A 26052-nucleotide genomic window follows, 5' to 3' on the forward strand; every position below is an offset into this window, starting at 1 on the left:
CTGATTTGAGGGAAATGGAACAGGAAGCTCTGCTTGGGTTTTTTGGTCTAAGTCACATCTTCCAGTCTACTTCAACTTTACCAGGAAGAAGCCCTGCCTACTGAGGGGCACCCACCACATGCCCAGCTGTGGGTAGAGTGCCGGGTGTCTTCCCACTCCATCACTGTCCTTTGTGGTAACACTCCTTTGGTGGAGGCCCAAGGAGAGGCAGGGGAAATAGTAGAATCAGGGCACAAAAGCTCAACCCAAGTCCGTAATACAGACAGACATTATGATTTCTTCACAATGACGTCAAATGAGGTGCTGACATTGGGAACAAGCAAAAATCAGTCATGGTTTTGAATCGTGATGGTGTAGAAGCAATATAGGAGCATCTGAAATTTCACTAAATTTTCAGAAAGTAGGCTATACATTGAGTTATTTAAAACTACAAAGAAAGCACAGATATCAGCAGTTTTTAACACGACTCCTGGGCTTTCAAAAGTTCTTAACTGGCATTTGTAAAGAATCCTATTTGAAAATATATGAGCACATATTGCTTTAACTACTATTTTAATAAAAGACTTAATTTTTACTTAAACCGTGCAATTATATGGTAAAAATATATGCTTTTCTTTAAAAATTCAGGTCACATCTGGTATCAAGAAACAGAAAATTATTCAATCTAAGCTAAAGTAAAAGTGTGATTTACAATAAAAATAATTATGTCATGCAAATCCAAGGAAAGTCTATGACACCTAGGTCTTATGAAGGCAGGAGTTTGTGGCCTTCTCTAGTTTACTACCGTTACTGTCACTCAGACACCAACTTACTCATCCATTTTTCTCAGTTCAAATTTTTTTAGAAAGCAAGAGAAAATATGATTGTTTCTTTGTGAGTAAGATGTATCTCTCCTGGACCAATCAGTTGAGGCCAAGGTGATAAGGAATCTGAGCAAACGTGGCCACGTAGGCTCATGTCTTAGGTATGGCCTGCAGGAGAAAGAAGGTTCTCTGTGAAGGATGTACAAGTGAGGACTCAGTATCTGACAACTCTGTTTTATTGTAGTTCAGAAACATCTATTGATACCAAACCATTTATGAGAAAATACAATAATAAGCAAACATATGAGTAGATGCACAAAATAACTGAATTCTTGACTTTTGTGTGTGTGTCCTGTTACTGTTATTTGCGTAGCATAATATTATCTGAGACTGAAGTAAATCTTTCAAATGATTCTTCTCTAAGTATAGACATTCATAGGTCTTTCTATATTTATGAATACCAAATAATTTTATAGTTGGTCTAATTTGATCTGCTACTGTTCCATAGTTTTGCCTTCGGGTTCTGTAAAAAGAAGAAAAATGACAAGATGTAACAATTTTAAAAATACAATAGTAATATTTTTTTAAGTCAGTTTTTCTCTTGCTCCCCCTTCCTTCTATTTACTGGATTCCTGTATTCAATCTGATTCAATTGCTGAGAGACTGTGCGTGTGAGGGGGATCCTATGAGGGAAATAGAACCATATGACCATCATTAGACCGTAATCTATTTCTATGAGTAGTCTCTCTTGGATCCTTTGCTTCTCATTTTGAATTTTGTTTGCATCTATGTTGTTAGTTCCATTTCTTCTCTTGGTCCTGCCTTCCCTCTATGCACCAATTCCAATAGCTATTCCTCATTTTGAAAATGGAAGGTGTAATGGATTTGTTCATTTTATTGGACATTTAAATAAAAGTGTGGAGGCATGAATGAATGTCCTGAATGGTTAACTACAAAGAAATCTACATCAGCCTTGTTTTCATAAATTATCACAACAGCTCAGTTATATACATTGAAAATCTGGACTCTCAGATGTATCTATGTCCATTTCCTTTCTTACTCATTCTGAGGGGAGGATTTGGTTGTCACTGTTCTAGTCTTGTTTATGAAAGTAGGAGGTGAATTCTAGGAGAGTCAGCAAGCAAAGCTGATCCCTGGGGATGGGGGAGGGGGGATTGAAAAGCATGGTATCACAGGAACATGGTCTCTTCTGTCCAGTTCCACTTATAGAATAAGAAAAGACTAGTTAATGTTTCATCTACCACCTACCATTTATGGGTTCCTGACTGAGTAGCTGTTCAGGGTTGGTTTCAGAAATCAGATCTGCAAAATCCACTGCAGTAAATAGAGAATTAAGAACAGAGTTTTTAGTATTTAAAGAGCATCGATTGTCCTGTTCGTTTGTTGCTTTTAGGTTAGGACAAACAGAGACTCATGGGCATGGACTATAGACTAGTGGTTAGAGGGTAGAGGGTGAGAGGAAAGGGGGAGGTAGACGGGATAAAGGGGGTCAAATATGTGGTGACAGAAAGAAATCTAACTATGGGAGGTGAACGCACAGTGTAAATATATATATGCCTTACTGTTATTAAAGTGTACAGCTGAAACTTATTGGATTTCATTAACCAATGTCACCATTAAAAAATAAATAAATAAATAAAAATTTTAAAGAAAGCACATTAATTTTTGCAGTTATTCTCATTTTCTCCTATCTTGTTCTTTCCACTCCAAGTTTCTCTGAATGCCTTGCTCTTTTTGAAGTTGCAAGATGCCAAGTTGCTTTTATATAGAGTTTCAACCCATGACAGTGGTTTATCCATGCCCTTGCGGGCAATGGGAGCAAGTAGATATCCAGCCAAACAGCCCAGTGCAGCATATTTCCACCAACATCTCTATGAAGTTTTGGTCCCTACAACGTAAATCACTGGGCAACTTCTCAGTGCTTTCCAGTTCCCTCCCATACAGAGAGTTTCAGGTAAAGAAGTAGTAAAGATGGAAAAGTCTAGATTATTCTCTTTTAGATATATTATTTATATAGGCAGATTTAGCAAATAGAGAAGCTTCTACATAATATTAAGTACATAAATATTAACAAGCATTGTGTAAATATATTTACATATATATCATGTAAATATATTTATACATATATATTTACATATATATCTATATATCTACATCCATCTATAGCTAGAGAGAGAGAGAGAGAGTGTGTTAGTTCTCAGATTTTTTCTGTTAAAGAGAATTCTAATTTGGTCTTTTCAGTCTTTCTTCTCATCCACCTTCTGAGGAGGATCTTGACTTGCCAAGTCAGCTATTCTGGATTTTGTAATGAAGAATAGAAAATAAAGGGAAAGGTGAGAAGGATGAAACACAAGAGGCTAAAGCTGAGGTTAGAGTATTTGGGGAGAGTTTGAGATTAAATACGACATGGAAGCAGTTTCCGTATTTAAAAATATTTTGTTGACATTTTTATTCCCCGCCCCCAAAGTGTTTATGAAGCATAAAAGAAGAAACAGAGTTATTTCAAAATTACTTCAATTGCTGGACTATGTTCTGACCACAGCATCGTTCTGAGACCGGACAGCGTGAGTCATGACTCAGCACTACAGAGATTGTTTACAACTCAACTGACTTACCATCTGACATAACTAGATCTTTTTCTTCCTCTTGGAGTACAGAAGAATTTATGCTATCTTTATGTTCTGAAACCAAAACTGATAAAACATATTGGGTTTAGAATATAACTAACAACCTGTGAGATGATCTAAGTCAGTGTTTTCAAACTTTCTTGACCATGACCCACAGTAAAAAATACATTTTACATTATAGTCCAGTACATGCACTTATGTGCATATAATGAAACAAAAAGTTACATGAAACAATATTTGCCCTTTTCCAAACTATTCTTACCTTTTTTTTTTTAATCTTTCCTTCACCTCCTACTTATCTTTTTTTTTTTTTTCCTATTCTAGTTCATTGGAAAAAAAATTCTGGTCTCCCTATTTACCCTTTTTTATCAATTTCATCCTAGTTCAAAGAAAAATGCTAGTTATTAAATTCATTTCATGACCCACTAAATTTTTTCACAACCCACCTAATCCACAATATAGAAAATATAATGTTATATTTTATTCTAATGCTCATTCAACAAAAAGCCCCCAAAACGACCTGAAATTAATTCCATTTTCTCCACTTTATCACCACTAAACTTCTTTAGTCTTTATAAGACTATAACTTAGTAAAGGGTCTAAACACCTAAATTTTAATTAACAACTTAAATTGTTCCAATGCAAAGACTCAGGAATATAAACTCTACAACTTGGCTTCCTTTCTCCATCCTTGAAAGATGTCAGTCATCTTCTTCCTGATAGATCTTACTGTGTTCTCAGATCTCTCACAAGAGCCTTACGGACGTTGGTCCTTTTCTTAAGTATTGCACCAGTTTGAGTATAACACCAGTTGGGCCAACTGGCATAATAGTGCTTTCACTCAGATCCCTCAGAGATACTGTCCATGTAACTGAGCGTCTTAGATATATGTCTATTCTGGCTGGGATTGAGTTTACCACACTCTTCTGGACAGTGATTTGGGTTGTTGGATCATCCTCTAGAGGCCCAGTGATAAAGCAGATTAGTCCACTAAGCATGACCCCATCTATTTTGTGCTTTGTCCCGCCACCCACCAGCCATATTGCTGAGCTCCCAACCAACCATTCGGCCAAATGACAGATGCCCCCTACCTACTTTTTCTAGCTTTACTTATCCTTTTTAGATCCTCTGTTCTTGCCTAGCTATCCAACTTACTGTCTTCTGAATATAATTTTATACTGCCTCAGGTTCATACTTCTGGTCATGCCTTGATCACCTGAAATGCCTCCTTTGCTTACCTTTGCTTATGTTTTTCCTTCTGGTAAGATACCTTTCACAGTCTCTTTGCCACCCAACCCTCCACTTGCACACCTCCTTTTCACTAAATTACATGAGTAATTCCTACTCATCCTTCTAGACTCAGTTCCTATTTCATGTCTTTGTGAAAGTTTTTCCTAACATTCCCAGTCTATATCGAGAGACCCCCATGTGGTCCCATTATTCCCTGGGCCTCTCTCTATCATAATACTTACCTCTCAATAGAATAGTTTTTAATTCGCTTTCCTATGTCCCATGCTAGATGGTGAGCACGTTGAGGGCAAGAACAGTGTTTGATTTATGTTTATAACCCTAGCACCTAAGACTGATTTCTTTTTTTATTGTTGTATAAATATATAACATGAAATCTGCTTAACAAATTTTGAAGTGTACAGTACAGTATTGTTAACTATATGCACATTATTGTATAGTAGATCTCTAAAATTTTTTCATCTTATGTGACTGTACTAGCACAGTTTCTACATAAATGCCCACTTGATTATCTTTAGCCATCTCAGGTCACAACTAGATTTCAAGATATTATTAAATTTTCTTCCTACAGTATAAGGATCTTTCCTTCTAAGTTTCTAGATTACTTATTATTTAAGTACTTTCCTTTTGACCTATCTTGTCCTGTTTTATTGAACTTTTTAATTCATTGCATATCTTGGCATTTCCCTTTTCATATTCTCATGGGTCCTTCCTCCCAGATGTGTCTGTGTGGTTATAACTCCCTTATTGTATCCCCCAGTGACCAGCACACAGAAGGTGTTCAATGAATATCTGGTAATTTCCTTCAAAGATTTTAATAGATTTTAAATATTTTCTTGTTTTTTAGTATAGGATGATGCTGATGAAGGATTCAATTCCCATTTTATGGCTAATAAGTTATCAAATTCCTTTGTATTTTAGTGAAAATTCTTTGAAATTTAGTGTTAAGCCTTGGATAAAAAGGATATTTCTTTTTTTCAATTCATATACCTACCATCTGAGACACTTTGAATTTCCTGGTTGTCATCTGTGGTGGATAAGGTGGTCTTTTTATTTCTTTTGGTTGAGAGGGTTTCTAAAAGTCAGAAAATTAAGTATTAAACTTAATTGAAAAGATTAAACAATCCTCACACATGAATCATCTCATTGATATGTTAATAAGCAGAGATGTCCAAACTCTGCAGATTCTGATTATTTTCAATGCTCTGATCTTAGATCTCTGAAACAGTGTTTTGGGCAAGGTCCAATGGTGACAGAGTCAAGATCAATCAATTCTATACATGCCTTGACCTTTATTAATAAAAACACAGCATGAAATAAGGTCATTTTCTTTCAGAAAACCTTCTGTAATGAAAATGTTATGGGAAATTTAGGACTAACAGTCAATGGAGTCAAATGTACAATGACTGCTTTATAGCCCATTATCATGAAAGGAATTTGCAGCTCTAGTTGGCCAAATGCAGGAAGCCACACAGAGGGCCTCTAAATTCTGAGAATAAAAGTTTGCATTAAAACCAACTGCTCATAAGACTTCTATGCCTTTGCCCTTCGCCTCTGCTCTGCCTCTGGGCTTTGTCTGGTTTGGCCCACTCTTGGCGGCTTGACTGCCAGCCAGAATCAAGTCTGAATTCTCAAAGCCCACACTTTGCCCATAATCTCTTTTCCTTGTGGTCCCTACGCCCTTCTTTCCACTTCCAGCACTTTGGCCTCACTGAAATTTATCTGGTCTGGACCAAGGGCAATCCTGTCCCCTGCCAGGTTCTTCTTACCAGAAACCATTTTAATTAGTTGGAATCTGTACCATACTGGTTGTTAAATATTTTCAATATTGCCCCTGCCTGGAACTTTTTAATTTCTTTTTAATACTTCCTTCTTTATCCAATCTAGACCCCTTTAGTCAGTCTATCACATCATCAGCTTTCTTGCAATTATCCTCAATTTCTTTGCCTCACCTTCCTTCCTTCCCAAATACTAAGTAATATTACAAAATTGTACTCATTTTCCATTTCCATATTCAATGCCAATGACCAGCTCACCTTAGCACCCATTTAGGGTGCCAGTAAAACAAGAGGAATACGAGAAAAAAATATGAGAAAATAAAACTTTTTGGGAGATTATTTAATATTCCAAATAAAGTCATAATGGGAACACTCAGAACTTTTTTTTTAGAATACAACATAGTGTTATTTGTATTCTATCTAATTGCATTTATTCTAATTGCAGGGGCGGCAGTACACCCTAATATTTCAGGGCTTACTACGAATCATGCATCTAGGTTTTCGCTCCTCTGTTTCCAGGCAACCAAGCACCTTTGCAGGGAATCACATAAAAGTACATTGGAGTCACGGTTTCTAACTTCCACTGAGCCTTCAGCTCTGAAAAAAATTTTGTGTTTTTCCATTGTCCCTCTTTTCTTTTTCTTTTAACAGTTATTTCAAACCTTCGCCTCTTTCTGTATGACCCTAGACTTTCCCCTAGTCTTGGGACCTAGCCTAGCTGCCTATTTTGTTCTGAGTCTCTCCATCCTACATGCTTCCCTGTACTCACACTCATCACCTCTTCTCTTGTCCTGGGCCTCAGCGGCAGGGATGCTTCCTGTTTGAAGCTGAGCCTGTGCTCTGGATCTTGTTTTCTACTGTTATCTTGAGAATCTTTCTCCTCATTCTCCTCTATCTTCACCCTCTCCCTCTCCAATGGTAGTCAAACATTAATATCCATCAATCCATAGGTAACTATCTATTTTATCTTTTTTATATTTTTGTAGGTGTGAACCATGCATATGGAACAATATTCAAAAGGCTGAGAGACCATGCAGTGAAGATGTCTTTTTTCCCCAGCTTTCATGTCCTTCCTCAGAGTCACCACGCTTATCAGCTTTTTCTGATAACTACCAGTTGCTGATGACTCATCTCCAGCCCAGATCACTCACATGGCCTCCAGAAACATGTATTCATCACCCACCAGATATTTTCACTTAATGCTTCTTGAAGATCTGCTCCTTCTCCTACATTCCTTACCTTAACCACAGCCACCTAATCATTTTCATAAGTACACACAGCAAATGACAAAAACAATAGAGGCAACTAGCCTGGGGATTGAAGCTGCTCCAGACTCAGCCCCTGGAGTCAAAGAGATCAATTGCCCTACACAGCCAATACCTCTGTGGCTGACTACTTGGGAAGCTCTGTCTTAGGCAATGACACCACCATATGTCCAGATGCCAAAAATGTTGAGGCATTCTTGACTCCCTGGAGCTCTCTCTTACCCTCTATCTCAGATCAGTCCAATTTGGATAATTTTATTGCTTTCAAATTTAGCCCCTTCTCTACGTCCCTATGGCTGCTTCTTGGTTAAGATCTTCATCATTTCTCTACCTGCAAAAGAACTGGTCTTATTACTTTTGGTCTCTTCCCTCCAATTCATTCTTCCCATATGAAGAGTGATCATTCTAAAATCAGAATTTCCTCCTGTTCCTCCCTTGCCTTAAAACCTGCATTGATTTTAACAAGGTAAGTAACCTCTCTGCCTCCTGACATTTCTCACCTTGAACTTCATTTTCCAGATCAAAGGAATTGGCACTTCTCAAAAAGTTCTTTCTTCTGTGTCTTTGTATATGTTGCTTCCTCTGAATGGAACAGCCCTGTCATTTAGCTTAGCTAATGCTTTCTTTCCTCTTGTGACTGGGTTTAGATGTCACCTCCTCCAGAAAGCCCCCATCGAAATCCTAATGGGGGATTCTCAGTGTTCGCACGGCACCCAGCACATTCCTCTAGCCCACAGCACTAAGTACACCAGCTCCATGGTAAGACCGTGGTTACTAAGGCTAGAGTCCTCCCTTCCCACTCTGGTCTCATTTCTGCCCTCTTTATTCCACAATATTGCTCTCATCAAAGTCACAAATGACTTTTATGTCATACATCCATTGGGTACTTTTCAGGCCTCCTTTTATTTGTTTCCTTGGCAGCACCTGACAGTGTAGGCCAGCCCTCATTCCTGAAACACCCTTTTTCTTTATGTCTTCCATGTCATCAGATTTCAGGGTTTTGTCCTGTCTCTCTGACAACCCCTTTCTCACAGTCTTCTGTCAGCTGTGCCTGGTCTACCTAACCATTAAAGGAGAAGTTCCTCCAGGCTTCTCTTTACACACTTTCTAGACACTCCGTCATGCTCATGGCTTCATATCTATTTATGAGGCAACTACTACCACTTTGACAACTGCAATCCAGATCTTTCTGAGCTCCAGAAAGTATGTCATTCTTTATCTGATATTTCAATTTTAGATATTCCAAAGGTATTTCACAATCAAAATGTAAGAAACTAAACTCATTCTTCTCTGGCTCTGTGCCCTTCCTTTACACATATTCTCTATCAACACACATATTCTCTATCACTTTCTCAAATAATGTTCTATTATCATTTTTCTCCTATCAGTAAATCCATCCCATTGCTCAACCGGAAGCCTGAGTTCTCTGTTAAACCCCAGAGCCAATCTGTCATCAAGTCTTGATAATTCCACCTCCTAAATATCTCTCAAAATTCTACTGCCTCTAGCCTTGTCTGCAATCATCTCTTCCTCGTGTCACTGGGCCACCCCCTTAATCCCAGATTTTCTGCAAACAGTCTAGCCTTGTTCCAATCTGTTTTCCAAACTAATTGCAAACCTGATCGGGTCACTCTCCATCCAGAAGCCTTCCGTAACTCTCATCTCTTCTTTATGGTTTTGTCTCTCAGCTTTATCTCTTTAGGCTTTAGCCAAACGAGCTTTTTTTTTTGCAATTTTTCAAACAAGCTGATAGATGCTTTCCTGCCTCAAGTTCTTTCCTTATATCCTCAGGCATAAGCTCTCACAGTTTAACATCCTTAGTCCATCATCCCTAAGATTCAACACGACTGCAGTCACTTGTATAATTTATGATCCCTTGATGGACTGTGTGTTCCAAAAGAGCAAGAATAGGTCTCTTATTCACCCCATATTTCTAGCTCTTAGCCCTGGCTCACAGTTGGTACTCCATAAATATTAGTGAAAGGGAAGAATGCTGGGCTCTCAAAAGGCACTTGACTAAAAAAAGCTCATTGCAAAAATAAATTTATTTCTATGTTACTATTTCCATATTTAAGATGAGACTTTTTTTAAGGCAAAAGAAGGAAAGATGATAGCACTCCTTGTGAGTTTATGACTACACAAAATGTCAATAAGAAAACAAACTTATTGAAATGTATTATATTTTAAAAAACTATCTAAACAAACGTAGTATTAAGGGGTTGAACTTTGTTCCCCAAAAGATACGTTGAAGTACTAGTCCCTGGTACTTGTGATCTTATTTGGAAATAGAGTTTTAGCAGATATAATCGAGTTAATATGGGTCGTATTGCATTAGGGTGGACCCTAAATGCAATGACTGGTATCACTACAAGGAGAGAGAGGTTTGGAAACATAGACATACACACAGGGAAGTCAGATATGTGAAGGCAGAGGCAGAGATTAGAGTGATGCAGCTACAAATCAGGAATGACCTATATAATTTTGTTAAGCCCAATAATTTAATTAAAAAAATTAATTAAATTATTGGGCTTAACAAAATTATATAGGTTTCAAGCGTACAACTCGATAATACATCATCTGTATATTGCAGTGTGTGTTCACACTTTGATTTAGGTTTTCTAGTCTCCAGGACCATAAGAAAATAAGTTTCTGTTGTTTTTTTAAGTCATTCAATTTTTTCCTAATTTGTTGTGGCAGCCTTAAGAAACTGATATGTATGATATACACAAAATTTATAAAATCATAGTGTTGTTAAGATGTGATTTTGATGTCATTCTGATGAGATGTTTTATTTCAAAGGACACAGTGAACTTGGCAGTTTATTTTGTCAAAAATTTAGTTTAAAGGTAATAAAATATGGATTGTAGTTATATATATGAAATAGTGATTCAGTTTTAACAAATATTTTAATAGCAGCTCAATAAAACAGCACATCTAAAAGATTACCTGATTGATATGGTTGAAAATATATCAAATCTCCCAGTGCAACAAGTTTCTCCTGTTGAAAAATTTTATAATCAGAGAATTAAATGATCACAATTACTAACTTAATCATTATTTAATAGAAAAGCACTTTGATTCCTGATGTTAAAATAACCAACAAATATTTTTAACATATCATAAATAAGTAGTGTTCATCTGCTAATTTCCTCAAAACTGGTGTTGGCTCCTTCTTCTTTTTGGACTAAGATTCAAATTGAACCCAAAGAAAAACCAATGTATGCCTTGACCTGGGGGGTTCAGTTTAAGGCCATTATTAAAGCCAGTTGCCCTGTATCTATTCTGATGTTACCTGAATTAGATCACTCGTCATTCTGGTCATTATTTGCTCACTTATTTCAATATCTTTGAGATCTGTGAGAACCACCCAAGTTCCATTCTCAAATTTCACAGGCATAGAAAAGACAATCCCTTCAGGAATACCAAACTGACCTGCAGTGAACAAACACGAAGTAAAACAAAAGCACTCAGAAAAGTAAGTCATAGTTATTAAGCATTATAGAAAAGAACAGAGCACATGATTTTGAATAATGGTGGAACTAAATTTCTGGGAGTTCCTCCCCAGGAAGGGCTGAAACACTTACTCTAGAAGTACTGATTGAGTATCTGTCCAAGTTCTGACAATCCCCCCTTCTGTGTTTCTCTCAGAAGGAAGAACCATTGTTCTTCTACATCCCTTTTGTTCTGGGTTCAGACTCCCTGCCTCTGCCTGGAGGGCTGATGCAGTCTTTTTCTTCCACCTTTTCTGAGTTCCTTCTGTCTGCTTTTCTTGGCTTTTCCTTGTTCCCCTAGGTAGGTAGTCCATGAGCCCAAGGCCTTTGTCCCACCTGGCCTTCCACTCTGCTAGCCTACTACGGCGGTCACAGAGCTAAGGTCTGAGGACTAGTAAGTGAAAGAGGGAGCAGAAAAAATGGTGATATCTTCATAGCTCCCAGCTCCCAGTTTGGATATGCTCCGAATAGAAAAGATTGACAATACTTATTACTAACTGAGCAACATTCAGATAAAATTGGTCCCACCACCACCACTTTTTGTGCCTTAATCAAATAAGAAAATTATGCTTGCCATTCTGTTCATCAAAAATGTTGCCACTAGGGCAAAAAAATGCAGATAGTCAGGAAACTAGGATCTAAAAAACTTTTCCTCAAAAGGTGTCCCAGTTTCTCTGTTCACTTTCTGTTTGTTTTCTCTGTAAAGAGCCAGCTTTATGGGTGGACAACACATGAAGGCTTACCTTTATGGTACAGTTTAACTATACAGTACAAAGATCACTTGCTCCTCATCCCCAATATTGCATTGTTTATTGATGAATTCCTATAGAGATTAATAACAATTTCTACAAATAAAGATAAGGTTTAAAATGCCTATTCACTAAAAAGGTAATATACTGATTTGAGTTCACACATCTTAACTTCAACTGAACAAGATTCACCAAGTGTCTACCCATGAAGGAGCAGCAAGAAGACCCAGTCAAAGCCCTGCACTCAAGGCTTACACATTCCAGTGGAGGGAACATACACGACAAATCATACCATCAATAAAGGCAGGTTGTAATATGCTTTCTGATGGAGGATCACAATGCTATGTGAATATAGAGGAGAGACAGAGATTAATCTGACTTGGGGGATTTGGGGAGATTTCCCTGAGCTGCACTATAGTCATAGGAAGAATGGGGAGGAAGGTCGTCTCACTAATAACATAAGGAATATAAGGAACACAGTCATGAAATTATGAAAACACAGACATCTTAGAGACCATGTAAGAGATAGATAGGTGGGGACTCAGAAGCAGGAGCATGGGTCATACATGGAGGTTCTTCAATATTACAAGATAGGAAAGACCCAGGTTTTACCTTCACTCAATACTCCTAAGGACACAATCTCTCCAGCTGGTGAGCCATGGTACCAGTATTTCAACGTAGTGGCTATACTGTGTGCAGCTAAGATGGCTCCAAATTGTTTTCCTGTGGCAGTCAGCTCTTCAAGAGTTGCCACAAATTCTTTGTTTACCCACTCGCTATAAGAGGAGAAACAATTTTACAATGGAGGAAGGCATGAAAATGAAAAAGATTGTTCCCCGGGTCAGCAGATCTAAGTACAAGAAATCATCTCCACAAAATAGAAATATGACTTCCTATGTCCTTCTTTCATCCATAAAAAGTGGATTGAAAAGTAATGAAATAAAACAGAAAGGAATACCAAAGTTTCAAACTAAAACTGTGGAAATATAAACATGCAACACAGAAAAGTGGTCAAAGGATGTGAGAACAATTACGTCCATTATAAAGAATTTATTCTATGTAGATGCTATCTCGGAACCAGTGGTATCCTTCATTTTAAGTAAAATATTATTATAAAACATTAAAAGTTATTCACATTAAAAACTAGAGAAATAATTATGTTTTTATAGTTTGAAGTTTAAAGTCAAGGAATAGTCCAAAAGCTAAATGCTGCCCCTGCTAAGCTACCAAGATACAGCTCCATATGACACTGCCCCCACCCAGGCAGCAAACATAAAGGAACCATGCTGGCCAACTTGGAGACACGCTATTTCTAGGGATAGGCAAAGTTCCTAAGGTCTGAGGAAGGGAAGGAAAGGGAGGGGCAGTGGAAAGGAAAGAGCTACAGAGTTTTGTAAAATGCTTCAAAGGCGCTCCTCCCCCTTTCTCTCCTCTGCCCTATTTTATATGGTAGTGTTGACAGTGGCGGGCACAGTTTTAAGTGTTTATCTATGGTATTAATCCATTTAATCTTCCCAATAACCAGATAAGGCCATACTATAGTATCATTTCCTCTTTGCAGATGAAAACACTGAGTCATAGAGAGGTTAAGGAACTTCTCCAAAGTCACACGGCTATTAAGTGGCTACCTGAGAATTCCAACCCAGGTGGCTTGGTTCTAGGGACTGTTGTACCCCTTGCCACTTCTCAACTCTGCCTCTCCTGGGAGAGAACACCCAGCATTGCCTGGACCTGCTCATCATCTTAATTTCTTGTTCTTAAAATGTGTCAACCAATTTCAACCCGGATACATATCTCTTTACATTAAAAAAGATTCACTTTACATACACTTGTCCTTACACTAAATAAGATTCACTTTATAAATGCTTGCTTTAAAGATAACTTTAATGGAATACGTGAGCTGCTTTAAGAATATCTGAAATAAAGAAATTTATAACTTCAAAACCAAATAAGCTGAGGGGGGTAGAGATTGACTAGTTCTATGTTTCTTAGAGAGCATAAATGAAGATGAGTGTGAACAATACCAAGTTATTTTTGTACAAAGATTTCTGAGATGATTTAAAAGATGATAATAGCTATTAAACATTTATTCAACATTGTTAGTATACTTAGTTTAAAAAATATACAGTACCTATCAAAAATCAAGCTTAAAACAGGGCGTGAAAAATGAGGAGGTCCCCAAATAGCACTCTCATAATTGTAAATTTTGGCCTTTCTCAGATCGACGTAGCTATTTCCACTAATATTACCCCAAATTATCACATCTTTGATGCCTATGAAGAAAAAAAAACATAATTAACATAATTTTTAATGTTAATATAAATAGTTTCCTACAGCTTATTTTAGAATTGGTCCTTTTTCTATAATCATCAGGGTGTGGCAATCCCTGATATGCTATGAATAATATGCTATGAATGATGTGGGCATGTAATTGAAATCAGGGAATACTGAGATGCTTCCTGAAGAAACTGCAACTGAAAATCATACCACTAGCGTTGGTCCTCACTTTATTACTCTGCTTGCCTTAAGAGAACTTTTTATCTGCTCTGATTCTGACAAAAAAAGAAAAAGAAAAAAGAAAAAAGTCCTTGATTCTACACTGAAATTTGGGCAAATCACTTGAATCCCTGGGTGGGTTTTGTTTTCTGCAGAATGAAGGTGTTGTAATAAGAGGACCGTGAAGAACATCTTAATCAACACGTAGTTATTGAATTAGCTTCTACGTATGAGGTGCTTTTAGGAAGTAGGCTTCAGAGAAAGATAACCAGCCCAAATCCTTGCAATATTCTGAGGGCGGAGGGGAGTGGATGAGAAAACAACTACTATAAAAAATGATACATACTTTGAAGAAAAATAAGAGGATGGTGTTAGAGAGAGATAGGAATTGGCATTTAATTTCTATAATTGTAAATTTTCTAGGAATATTGCAGCTAACGTGAAAATAAGCAATTCCATTTATTTATTTATTATCTTATTTGCTTAGAGACTTTATTTTCGTACAAGGCCACAGCATTTCCTATGGTGAAGATTAAAATCTTTCCTGTTCTCCTCTATGAAGTAAGATTGCTGTTGGTTTAAAGTAACAGAATATCCTACTGACCTGTCTTAAGTAGAAGGAATGTACTTTTCTCAGATAACAAAAAGGCAGTGTAGGCAGTGACACTGGTGCTTGTTCAGCAGTCTGTAGACATTATTCTCTGGACTTTGCCCTCATGGTTCTAAAATGGCTGCAGCAGCTCCAAGTATCACACTCACACAGTTGTATTCAAAAGCAGGGAGTAGGGGAAGAATGGGACAGAGGCATTCTCTTTTGCCTTTTCAGGGAATGAAATACATTTTCCAAGGGACTTCAAGTAGACTACCTCACTCAGCCACCCCCAGCTGCAAGAGAAGCTAAAAAAAAATGAGTATCTCTTTGCACTTTTATAATAAGAGATGGGCCAGTGAGAGAAGATGGTAGGAAATAGATCTCGGGTTGTCATTCACTGGTGTCTACTATCTTCCGCGACTCTGTCTCTCATCAAAATGACTCAGGAAGTAGGAATAGGAAGTACTCCTTCAAATGTCCAACTCCCAAGAGAGCTAGTGATATACCCATGGGCCCTTCTGTTAGCTTCATGTTGTAGGAAGGAAGGGAAGGTGGTTGCCTGGTTTGGAGCTCATGGGATCCCACATGGGATCCCCAAGTAAACATATAGTAGGCTTTCGTTCTAAAATCTAAAGAAGCCTTTTAATTTCACTGGGTATCATTTTTTTTTTTTTTTAAATCGGCTTTAAGGCTCTTTATACTCTAATGCCCTAAATTACGCTAGAGAAAATTGTAGTGGACATCTGCTGTTTATTCCTCTCACCATCTTTTCCTGCTTTTCTTCTTTAATGGCATTCTGCTTTTTCTTTAAATAACTATCATTCCCCAAGTCCTGTCCATATGGTTCGGCTGGGGCTGTCCTCACCTCTCGGGTCTAACAATAGGCAGGAGACCCAGATTCCTGGCCACAACTGATTGCAATGATGGGCGTGTGGTCCAGGTCTGGCCTAGGAGTTATTATCCTGCTACTTCAAAGAATCAAGAGAAAACACCCTTTCTACTGGAGTACAAAGCTATGAACAACAAGCCTGGGGATGCCAGTGGCCTTTTTGTTACTTCTTAGAGAATCTGCCTGCGAATCAAACCAACGCTGAGAAAAGCAGAGCAGAGCGATAGGCCTGGAGAGAGCACGAGCCAGGCCTGACATCATCATTTGAGCCTCAGCATCTAGCTATGCCTGAAATAAGGACTACCTCCTGTACTTTCCAGTTATGTGAAAGAGTTCTCTATCTGACTTTAATTACTTTGAGTGGCTATTCTGTCACTCGCTACACAGAGTCCCAATTAAGCCAAAGCACATGGTCTGAAACACTGTTATGTGTGAACTAAACTCGGGATATCTTCTTGGCATCTGAAATTCTCCCTGAATAATTTTCCTTGATGGTTTTTCTACTTCACATTATTTATTTCGTTCAACTCTCTCTCTGCTGTTGCTGCATTTCTCTTTGCTACTCCACCGACAATTTGATTTCGACTATTGTCCTTCTTATGTCTCCCTTTTCTTTTGCCAACTTTTCTGTGTTTTTCTTTTTTTCTGCTCCTTATATGCTTATTGTCTTTGAGTATTGCCGGGCTTAGAATTTATGGCTCCTGCAGACCCACAGGAGAGCAGCTTTCTGGTTGAAAGGCGGGCCACCCCCGAAACCTGATTTTAAATTGTGTAGCGCTGCCTCTTTTTGACACTTTCACCAGTGTACCATAGATCTTTTGTGATAAATCAGTGTCTACACATATACAGAGAAGGCTGACAAGAGATGAAATGATTAGAAATGTTTTCCTTTCCTACTGAATAATTTTAGTATCAATTTGACTGAGAGATATGCCCTGACCTGGGAGGTAAGACACTACAGATTTGTATGCAAGAATACCAGAAGTTATGGTTCTAGGGCTTCATTGTAAAGAAATGGATAATGGGACTCTTGCTATACTGTGTTAGGGGCTCACCAAAGTCCTTTGTAGCCCCGATTGGAGCATTCTAGGCTCACATTTCATTGCCTTCCCAATTGCTTGAGAGAATGCCTTGTACCTCTTTGCATTCTCAATGGACTCTGTTGTGCCTGCTCCATCTAAAGGCAACAAATAGCTAAAATTTGTCAAGTATGACAGATAAATACAGCACCCCACTTTTAAATAGAACATTCCATTTTCTGATCCAGTCTCATCCTCATATGATTCTGGCATCGACCAGTTCAAAGATTAATAAGAACAAACTGATCAGGCTTCGTAATAGGTATCATAATTTAATATCTTTACAAATGTTTGCAATATACCAGGTGCTGTTCTAAGCACTTTAGAAATATTATCTCATTGAATCCTCACATCAAGTCTAGGACGTAGGTGCTATTAACATCCTCATTCTACAGATGAGGAAACTGAGGCACAGCCAGATTAACAGATTGCCTGAAGTCACACAGTTAGGAAGTGAGGTATAGCCACTTTAACATAGCACTAATTATTTTTTAAAAAACACTGATTACCTTAGTTGACTGTCATTATGGGAAAATGGAATATTATTATAAATCTTACATTAAATATTTGCTTGTTAATTTTTATAATGATAGACAGTCAGACAGTCATGGAAAACCAGTTTAAAAAAATGTTTGCATGGGAGTTAAATCACACAATAAGAAGTTCTTCGTATCTGCTTCATACTTCCTATTTCAGATATCCGGGAGGGTCCTAAAAGGTACAGTGCTCTTCCTAGCTGCTTTGAAATCATATTGTTTAAAAACAAAAACACAGAAACAGGAGTTCACTCACATGAAGAGGTCGTTTTCAGTTTTCTGGCCAGTGCAGCTTTGGCTTCGCCTTCCACTCCCAGTGCCACAGCGATAATATTGTGTGTGATATTTGGGGCGTATCTCATAAGCAACACTGTTTTAAGATTGACAAAAGTTTTTCCTCCTACGATAACTCTGACAGAATCATGAGCATTTTTCTCAATCAGGTATCCGTAGAGCCTGCACAGAGGGACTCTGCTCCGGATGCAGTCTTCCAACGTGTACACCTCCTTGTCAGTGTGGTCGTCCAGGATGATGATCACGTGGGCCTGGCGGAAGGCTTCCTCCACTCTCGTGCAGATGGAGACGCTCTGCAGTAAGGGCGACACCAGGTCCCACATCTCTGTCACCAGGATCTGGAGATTTTCTTCTGTCTTCTCATCGTCAAATAGAGTGATGCTAATTTCCGTGTGCATTCCAAACACTTCTCCACTGGTCAAGATGGGAATTAGGTTGTAGCAGGGACGAGAGGATGCACTGATGACAATGTAGAGCAGGATTATGAATGGTTAAATCTTTCACCCCTTTTAAGCTTTTATTCTTATTAGATATTTCTGCATGTGCATTAATAGGGTGACTTAATATTTTAAATAGGCACACACAGCTGCATAGACATTTTTCAACTTTTTGCACTTGCTGCTGCTTCTTTTTTAAAACTGAGCTTTATTGAGGTATAACTGACAAATAAAAGTGTGAGATATTGAAAGCATAGTAGTTGACATGTGTATATATTGTGAAAGGATGTTCCCCATCAAGTTAATTAACAGGTTCATCATCTCTCATATTTACTTGTTTTTCCCTGAGAACATTTAATTTTTAAGGCTAAAAATCAAAAGTAGAATGAAAAATTCTCAATACTAACCCTTTGCTCTGACCATCTGAAAACAATCCCAAAATGAGAAATGTACTTTAGGCTTAAGAGGTTTTTCAGATAAAATAGAATATGCAGAAAGTAAAATTTCAAAGAACTGTGTCATACTACTCTAATTCCATGTTTACATTTTCTCTTAAAAAGATAAAGAAATAACAAGTTTCATTTAACCACAGCTCTTTTCTATTTTATACCCTTATCTACAAAACGATGACATGTATTTTAAATTCTCAAACATTTATTAAAACAATATTTGCACATGGTTCTGTTTGAGCAAATCAACTAATTCCTCTTGTACTTTGAGAGAGAATAATGTGAGGAAACATAAACACAATTGCATATGTCAGTGGACATCTCTGTGAAAGGCAATGTGCTGTGTACTTCAAGGTATTCACAGAAGTCTGCCTTCATGACCTTGAATCATGTAATGGGTGTGAGATAAGCACATAAAGTACAAAGCAGGGAGGTAATGACAAAGAGAGATATACATGAAGAACTTAGGGAGTTCAAGGAGGATGAGCCTCAGACTCCACAGCAACTTGCTTAGAGAGTAGCAGTGACATTTTTTGGAAAGGACTTATCTTTTCCAAATCTGGAGCCTAAGATCAACATAGTCTAGGTATCAGTATCAGTACCCATAATTCAGTAAGTATTTGGGTACCCTATATATAGTTTGCTATCAACTGAGAGTTGTAATGACACCTGAAGAGAGTTTGGAAATGCATCTGAGCATTTTTGGTTTTCACGGTGGGTTTGGGAAGGGGTACAACGGGGGTTTCCACAGTATCTGTACCATTTTAGTCTTTTAAAAAATACCTATAGCAGACGTTATATTTATGAAATCTGGATGTTTGTTTCACATAAGTTCACTACACCATTCTCAGTTATTTTCTGTATTTAAAGTATTTCATAACATCAATTTTTAAAATGAACATCTCTATTAGGATACATGCATGTGTAGAGAGAAGGGCAGTGTGAGAGACAGACGGAGGGGTGAGGAATGGAAAGGGGGAGTGAGAGATAGAGCGAGATGGACGGCAAGAGAGACAATCAGAGAGACAGAGAGAGAAAAAGTGACAATAAAGACTACAAGTGCCTGAGACTGAGAGCAATGAGGAGCAAAACTGAAGAGAGAAAGGAAGAAGGAACGACAGTGAGGAAGGGCGGGGATCCTGGGAATGAGTATTTAAGGAAGAGTGAAGACACCTCTAGCAGGTGGGAAAGAAGGAGAGAGCAATAGTCGGTAAGATGGGAGCGGGGAGAAAGGGGAAAGTAAGCAAGAGAGAGGGAAGGAAAGACAGTGAGGCGAACAGCAAGAGAAGAACAAGAATGAGAGCAGGAAAACAGCATGAGACACAGAATGAGGGAATGAGAGCGGGCTACAGAGATATCAAAGTATATCATACCTTTGCTATAAAGGATCTAAAGTTCATACCTGGGCTATATTGGGGGATACATATGTATAGCCATATGTATATCTATACATACAAATCTCAGACTTGACATTCAGATATTCTTCCATTGTGGAGTTAATTGCACATTATCCTCCTTTCTAAATGTAAAAAGCCAGTCTAATGAATCCTAGGGTTTGACTACCCCACCTGGTGATCCAGACGTTCAGGGGCTCGATAAGCTGTTTCAGGGCTTCTTTCTCCTGCTCGTCTTCTATGTGTGTCATCAGGTTTTCTTGAGCAATTACCTTCATCATCTCAGTCGTCATGCTAGAGGTGACACCATAGTAAAGCTAAACATTGGGAAAGAAAAAGTCAATGCCAGAGAAAAGATAATTAGCTGACAATGGCTATAATGGAAAGTTCTCCTTTAAAGCCAGAATGGAATAAAAAAAAATGCTGAGAGAATACCTTAGCAAGCAAGACATCTGAAAAATAAAATGTGAGAGAACAATAATGTTTTAAACAGATACATCAACTTAATTTATGTACCTGGGCATGCTCCAGGAACTCATTATATCCTCCCAAAAGCAAACCCTTTCCTCCACGATCCAATAGTTCTCTCCAGATGATAGGGGAATTTTTATGATTCCATTTATTCTTTTTACATAAATCTTCCAGCCATTCCTATCGAAAGATATTACAAGTGAAGTCACACTTTGTCTCAGAACTCAATTCAGTACTTTAGAATTCAAACACTAGAATACTAGCTTGTTTTCTACTACCATTGCATATACATAAAATTTAACTATCTTAAACTGTAAAATGTTCTCAGGGGAAAAAAAGTAAATATGAGAGGTGAAGGGGGACTCTGGACTGCACATGACAGGACCTGTGACAGTTCACCAGTTGTGCTTTTTAGATCCACATGCCCTGTGTAATAAGTTCACACCATTTAGGGACAGCATCTCTCCTTAGGGAAACTTTACCAGAGGTAAGTTAGTAAATTACCTCTAGTCTCCATTGCATGTCGTTTCAGGGTCATAACTGACACTCGTCATTTTTCTTCTCTACTATTCATTAAAGATTCCCCTCACCCCTTGTTGGTCTAGGTGACTTATTAAGTGTGGTAACCTACACCTGTATCCTTAAGGGCCCCTCACAACCAAGGCTCTCAACCCCTCAGCCACCAGGTGTATTGGCTGCTGATGGCTCAGTGCCGAGTCTCTCTCCAGGAATTGCTCTCAGCCAAAGAAATTCCCTCGCCTAAGGTTAAATCCCAGTCTGGGGCAGCCAGCATCCAGCGACTCTTAGCTGGGGGTTTATAAAAGCCCAGCTTCCTTGCCTGCATCTGAGACATTTCTCAGAGGCCAGCTTCAGACTTCCTTGTGTGATAGGATGAGCCCTCCGTTGCAGCTGTACGGTAGTTCGACCTCTCCCATTGCTCAATCCCACTGCCCTCATTCCTTTCCAGGATGTTATTCCCAAGAGCAACCCCCAGTCAAGGAGTCTCCTTCAGCCAAATCCTTGCTTTGTCTGTTTCTGGAGAAACTCAGTCCCTAAAAAGGGTATTTCAAATAAAAAAAGTGCCTCACGTCATTAGAAATCAATATGAAGGAGAACAAAAAGTTAAAAAGTACAATATAAGTTACTTGGATCCTTGAGAAAAGAAAAACAGTCAAATTTATTATACTTATTGGTTAAGGCCTCATTTGTTCTGCTAGGCATTAGGGGAAAAAATGTTTTGAGACTGATAAGTGGGGATTTATTTTATTAGTAGGAAAATATCAGTAGTACGTGAGTATTCATTACTGGAAGCCTATCTCATACATTAATATTACTCAAATTAGAACACATTTTTGTGCATGTATAAGTTTAACAAATTATAAAGGCTTCTTACCTCCCAAACATGAGGATGCTGCGTAATTTTATGTACCCGAAAATCAGGAAGATTCTTTTGTAAATAGTCTGCCAGAAGTTCTGCTTTAGCATAAAATGGGCAATCTGCTCTACCTAAAAGAGTTTGAATTAGCAATGTTTTCTTTGATCATACAGAAATTATCATGTATTTGCCATGTAATTATAGAATTAATCATATAGTTATATTTCATAACACAGAGCTATAGTATAAACTGCCACCACATAAACTTTTGCTTCTTATTATGTTGCTAAAAATAAAACAAATTTTACAGGTCAGAATTTTAAGTAATCGAATGTAGAAAGGAAAAAAGACTATTGAATATTCACTCTCCTTCAGTACTATATTAGAGGCTTCCATGCTATGAATTAAGTGTGAACTAAAAAAATGAACTATTGAACTATTCATTAGTAGCCACGAAAAGGCAAAGTATGAAGTGACAAGTGGTGGTAAAATCACATGTGGATTTAATGTGTGTGGCAGGAAGCATTGGGAGAAAGGGAAACTGAAGGAGAGAGAAGAGTCTGGAATAACTTGTACTTTCTGGCTTGAGTAGATGATCCTGACCTTACTAGAGAAAAATCATCGCAGAGAAATTTAATTATAGACAAGTACAATTGGAGGTATCCGTAGTATATTATGTGGATATGACCAGCAAGTAGCTGCATGTATAAGTCTAAAGCGTAAACTCCATGTAAGCATTAGGATGCAGATTTTGCATCCATCAATGCACAGGAAATTAAAACCACTAAAGTGTATGAGCTTAGGTATCTGATAGGCAGGGGTCAAGTGCATAACCCTATTGATAGTATTCTTCCCCAGTTACCCACAGTTATCAGTTCTTCAACTTCATGGAGACTTCTAAGTCATCACCTCCTCTCAATCTCCCCCTTGTCTAGTTCATGAATCCATAGTTCATGAATCAAAAACATTCTCTGACTCATATCTTAAATTATCTTGCCCCACAGTGCTCTTAGAAAATCAGCCTGATAAAAGCTCTTTACTTTTGATGAACCCAATTACCTGCCTTTTATGTGCCTGGATTCCAACCGCTAGGCCCCCCTGGAAAAACATTGCAGAATCAAGCAGAGAGAAGCAATTATAAATTCATGGTCACTTCAACTGGCCCTGAACTTTGCCTGGAGATCAGTTTCCCTAAGCAGCACTCTCTTCTGTTCTCCACAATTACTGTTCCAAACTTGTCCACTTCTCTCCATTTTCACACAGCACCAGAAGACAAGAGACAACACTGCTCTCTACTTCACAAAAATTAAACTAGTTCATACAAAAAGGCGCCAGGTGGGAAATCCCCCAACCTCCTGCTATCACACCTACAAGTCTGTCTGCATTTGCATGTATCCTTTCCTCTTTCTCTTATTCAATGGAAGAGGGACCCTACTTCCTGTCCAGGTCTAATCTTACCACTTCTGCTCTGAATACTCTATTCTGCCTCCAGAATTGCCACTAATTCTGCTCAGTTGGTTATACCTTCTAACATCTTATCTCTGTTGCTAATGACCCTGTTCTACCATATTTAAATATACTTGTTATATTTAAGTTTTTCCTGTCCTAAAAAAAAAAAGCCCATCTCCCCCCTGTAGCTATTGCCTTACTGAACTATTCTATTAAGACTTCTATTCTTTTTAACTAGACCTTGAGAATTTTCTATACTTGTCATTACCAGTCCTTCACTTCCATTTATTTCTCACCCACTGCAATCTGGCTTTCCTCATTATTTTCTAGAAGGTCACCAAGGACCTCTATGTCACTAAATCCAATGGATACTTTTTGATCCTTTCCCTGTTGATCCTTGACAGCATCTGTCCCTCTTTTTTACCTTTTTGAAACATTTACTATGCTGTGGGCATTCTTCAGGTTTTCTGTCTACTTCTCTGGCTAATATTTACTATATTTTGTAGATTCTTATTCCTTTATCAATCTATTAAAAAGTAAGCATTCTGCAAGGCTCTTTATCATCATACCTTACAATATTCTTCCTGGCCAATCTCTTCTATGCTCTTGTTTTCAAGTGCAATTTGTACTTCCAGTTCAAACCTATATCCTTATTTGCTCTATACCCTTTGTATTTTTTTCATCTCCTTTGGAATGTCCTACAGGCCCTCAGCATGTCTATAACAGATTTTGCCACCACTCCCCCACTAAATCTGCTTCTTCTATTACTTTCTTCATGTCATCTAAGAGTATTATGAGTATCCAGAGTCATCTAAGAGTACCCAGTCATCTAAGAGTATTATGAGTATCCAGAGTATTAAGCCTACTCTTCTGCTTTTTCCCCCAATGACTCCTCATCTACCTAGTTATCCAAACCACTGCTTGGGAATAATTTTAACTCTTTCTTCTCCCTTATTTGCCTCCCTCTACCCAATTACACATCTAGTTCTTTTGATTTTGCCTCCATAACGTCTCTTCAATCCACTCACTTCTTTCCATTTCCATTGTCTACCAGCCTAAGCCAGGCCATTATCCCCTTCCTGGACTGGGCTCTTAGAATCCAGTCTTTCTCTTCCCACATGGCAGAGATAACGCTCAGATAAAATGCAAATTTTGTTAGGTTCACCCCTTCTAAACATCTTCCATGTACTTTGAATAAAGTCTAAAATACTAAACATGGCTCAAAAGAATATTATTTAACTCTGGCTTCAGCCTATGATACTCTCTTCCTTGTACTCTTTGCTCCAATCCTTCTAAACTTACTGTATACTATCAATCGTCATCAAGCTAGCTCTCCTCATTCCAACCCCACTCCCGACTATCCATGCCTAAATTACTCTCCTCCTTTTTATCTCCTCTCTTCTAGGTAACTCTTTCTCATCTTTCAGGTCTCTGCTTTAAAAACACTCCCTCTGGAAAGCCCTTGCCTAACTAAATGAAGTCCTCTGCCACTGCCACTGCTCCTGTAGAACCCTCCCTGACACTGCCACATATGCAGTGTAGATTGTAAGTTTTTTTACTACTGTCTTCCCAGCATAGTCAGTGCTCAAAAATATTCTGAATGAATAAAGCAGCAAAGAAAATAGATTTCCAGGCAGATGGGAGATGTCAATTATGTTGACGCATCAGAGGTCAAATAAGACAAGGACTGGACAGCTTCTGTAAAAGTCAGCTGTGACTTTGGTGAGGGCCATTTCCCAGAGCCAGAGGTAGAAGCTGGACTGAGTGAAGGAAGACCTGGAGATAGAAGAGCATTCTACTTTTTAAAGAAACTTGCTGAGAAGGGAGGGAGGCAGGTACACTAGCAAGTTGCAGTAAAAGTCTCCAGTACTTTTCTGGACGCAAGTTGTCACTTCCAATCCTTCCCCTCCATTGTTGACAGGTGAGCTTCCTAAAATGTAAACCTACTAAAAATACTCTCCTGCTTTAAAAATTTCAATGACTCCTTATTGCTTTCAAGACACAGTTCAAACCTTTGCATGGTGCACTTGAGGTGCAAGGATCTGGCTCCAGCTCCCGTTCTAGCCCTAAGTCCAGTCACGTCCTACATATTCAGACTGTCCCTTAGGCCGTAAAACTTGTAGTCTCTGCGCCTTTATCTAGAATAGCCTCCCTATCACAAACTTTCACAACTCTGCTCCTGCAACACCTCCCAGACAGAGCCTTGTGCACACCAACAAAATTACTTGTTTACATGCTTCTGTATCCTACGAGACTGGAAGTTCCTCGCAGGTCGGGATGTGTTTTTCCTCACACTGTATCTCCAGTGTCCGGCGGTAATTCGCACAGGGTCACTGCCCAATAAATATCTTTGAGGCATGCACAAGAAAGCCTGAGGTGGTCCATATGGAGGCTAGTGTTGCTAGAGCTGAAGCCAGTTAAGATCACTGTCAAGCGGCCATAGGAGGCGAGCGGTTATCGGTGTTTTCAGCGAACTGCGGGCGATCGCCAGGATCACTCACCCGCAAGCACGAATTTGGTCATAGTGAAGCTGTATTCCCCCGGGCAGGAGCAGCGAGTCCCCGGTTTCCTGGCAACCACGTCGCCAAACGCTTGGCGCAGGCGCACTC

The 26052-nt window shown here is 38.5% G+C and overlaps 1 protein-coding gene across 5 annotated transcripts; it reads right to left on the bottom strand.

The window, feature by feature from the left end:
• Positions 1–1021: 1021 nt before the first annotated feature.
• MDH1B (malate dehydrogenase 1B) lies at positions 1022–26044 on the bottom strand. 5 transcript variants are annotated; one of them, XM_006921475.3, is made up of 13 exons: positions 25945–26042; positions 22013–22125; positions 20665–20799; positions 20323–20465; positions 17831–18327; positions 14114–14255; positions 12595–12758; positions 11035–11174; positions 10689–10740; positions 5694–5774; positions 3440–3517; positions 2073–2138; positions 1022–1326 (listed from the first exon to the last, which is right to left on the bottom strand). In XM_006921475.3, the coding sequence occupies exons 1-13, from the start codon at positions 25964–25966 to the stop codon at positions 1298–1300; spliced, it is 1662 nt and encodes a 553-aa protein (XP_006921537.2). In that variant the 5' UTR covers positions 25967–26042; the 3' UTR covers positions 1022–1297. The 5 variants fall into 5 exon arrangements, with proteins under 5 accessions (XP_006921537.2, XP_024895222.1, XP_024895224.1 ...); XM_025039454.1 differs by lacking the exon at positions 2073–2138; XM_025039456.1 differs by lacking the exon at positions 22013–22125 and having other exon boundaries at positions 25945–26029.
• Positions 26045–26052: the final 8 nt, after the last annotated feature.

This window comes from Pteropus alecto, unplaced genomic scaffold, assembly GCF_000325575.1.
Source record: "Pteropus alecto unplaced genomic scaffold, ASM32557v1 scaffold3, whole genome shotgun sequence".
Taxonomy (NCBI): Eukaryota; Metazoa; Chordata; class Mammalia; order Chiroptera; family Pteropodidae; genus Pteropus; species Pteropus alecto.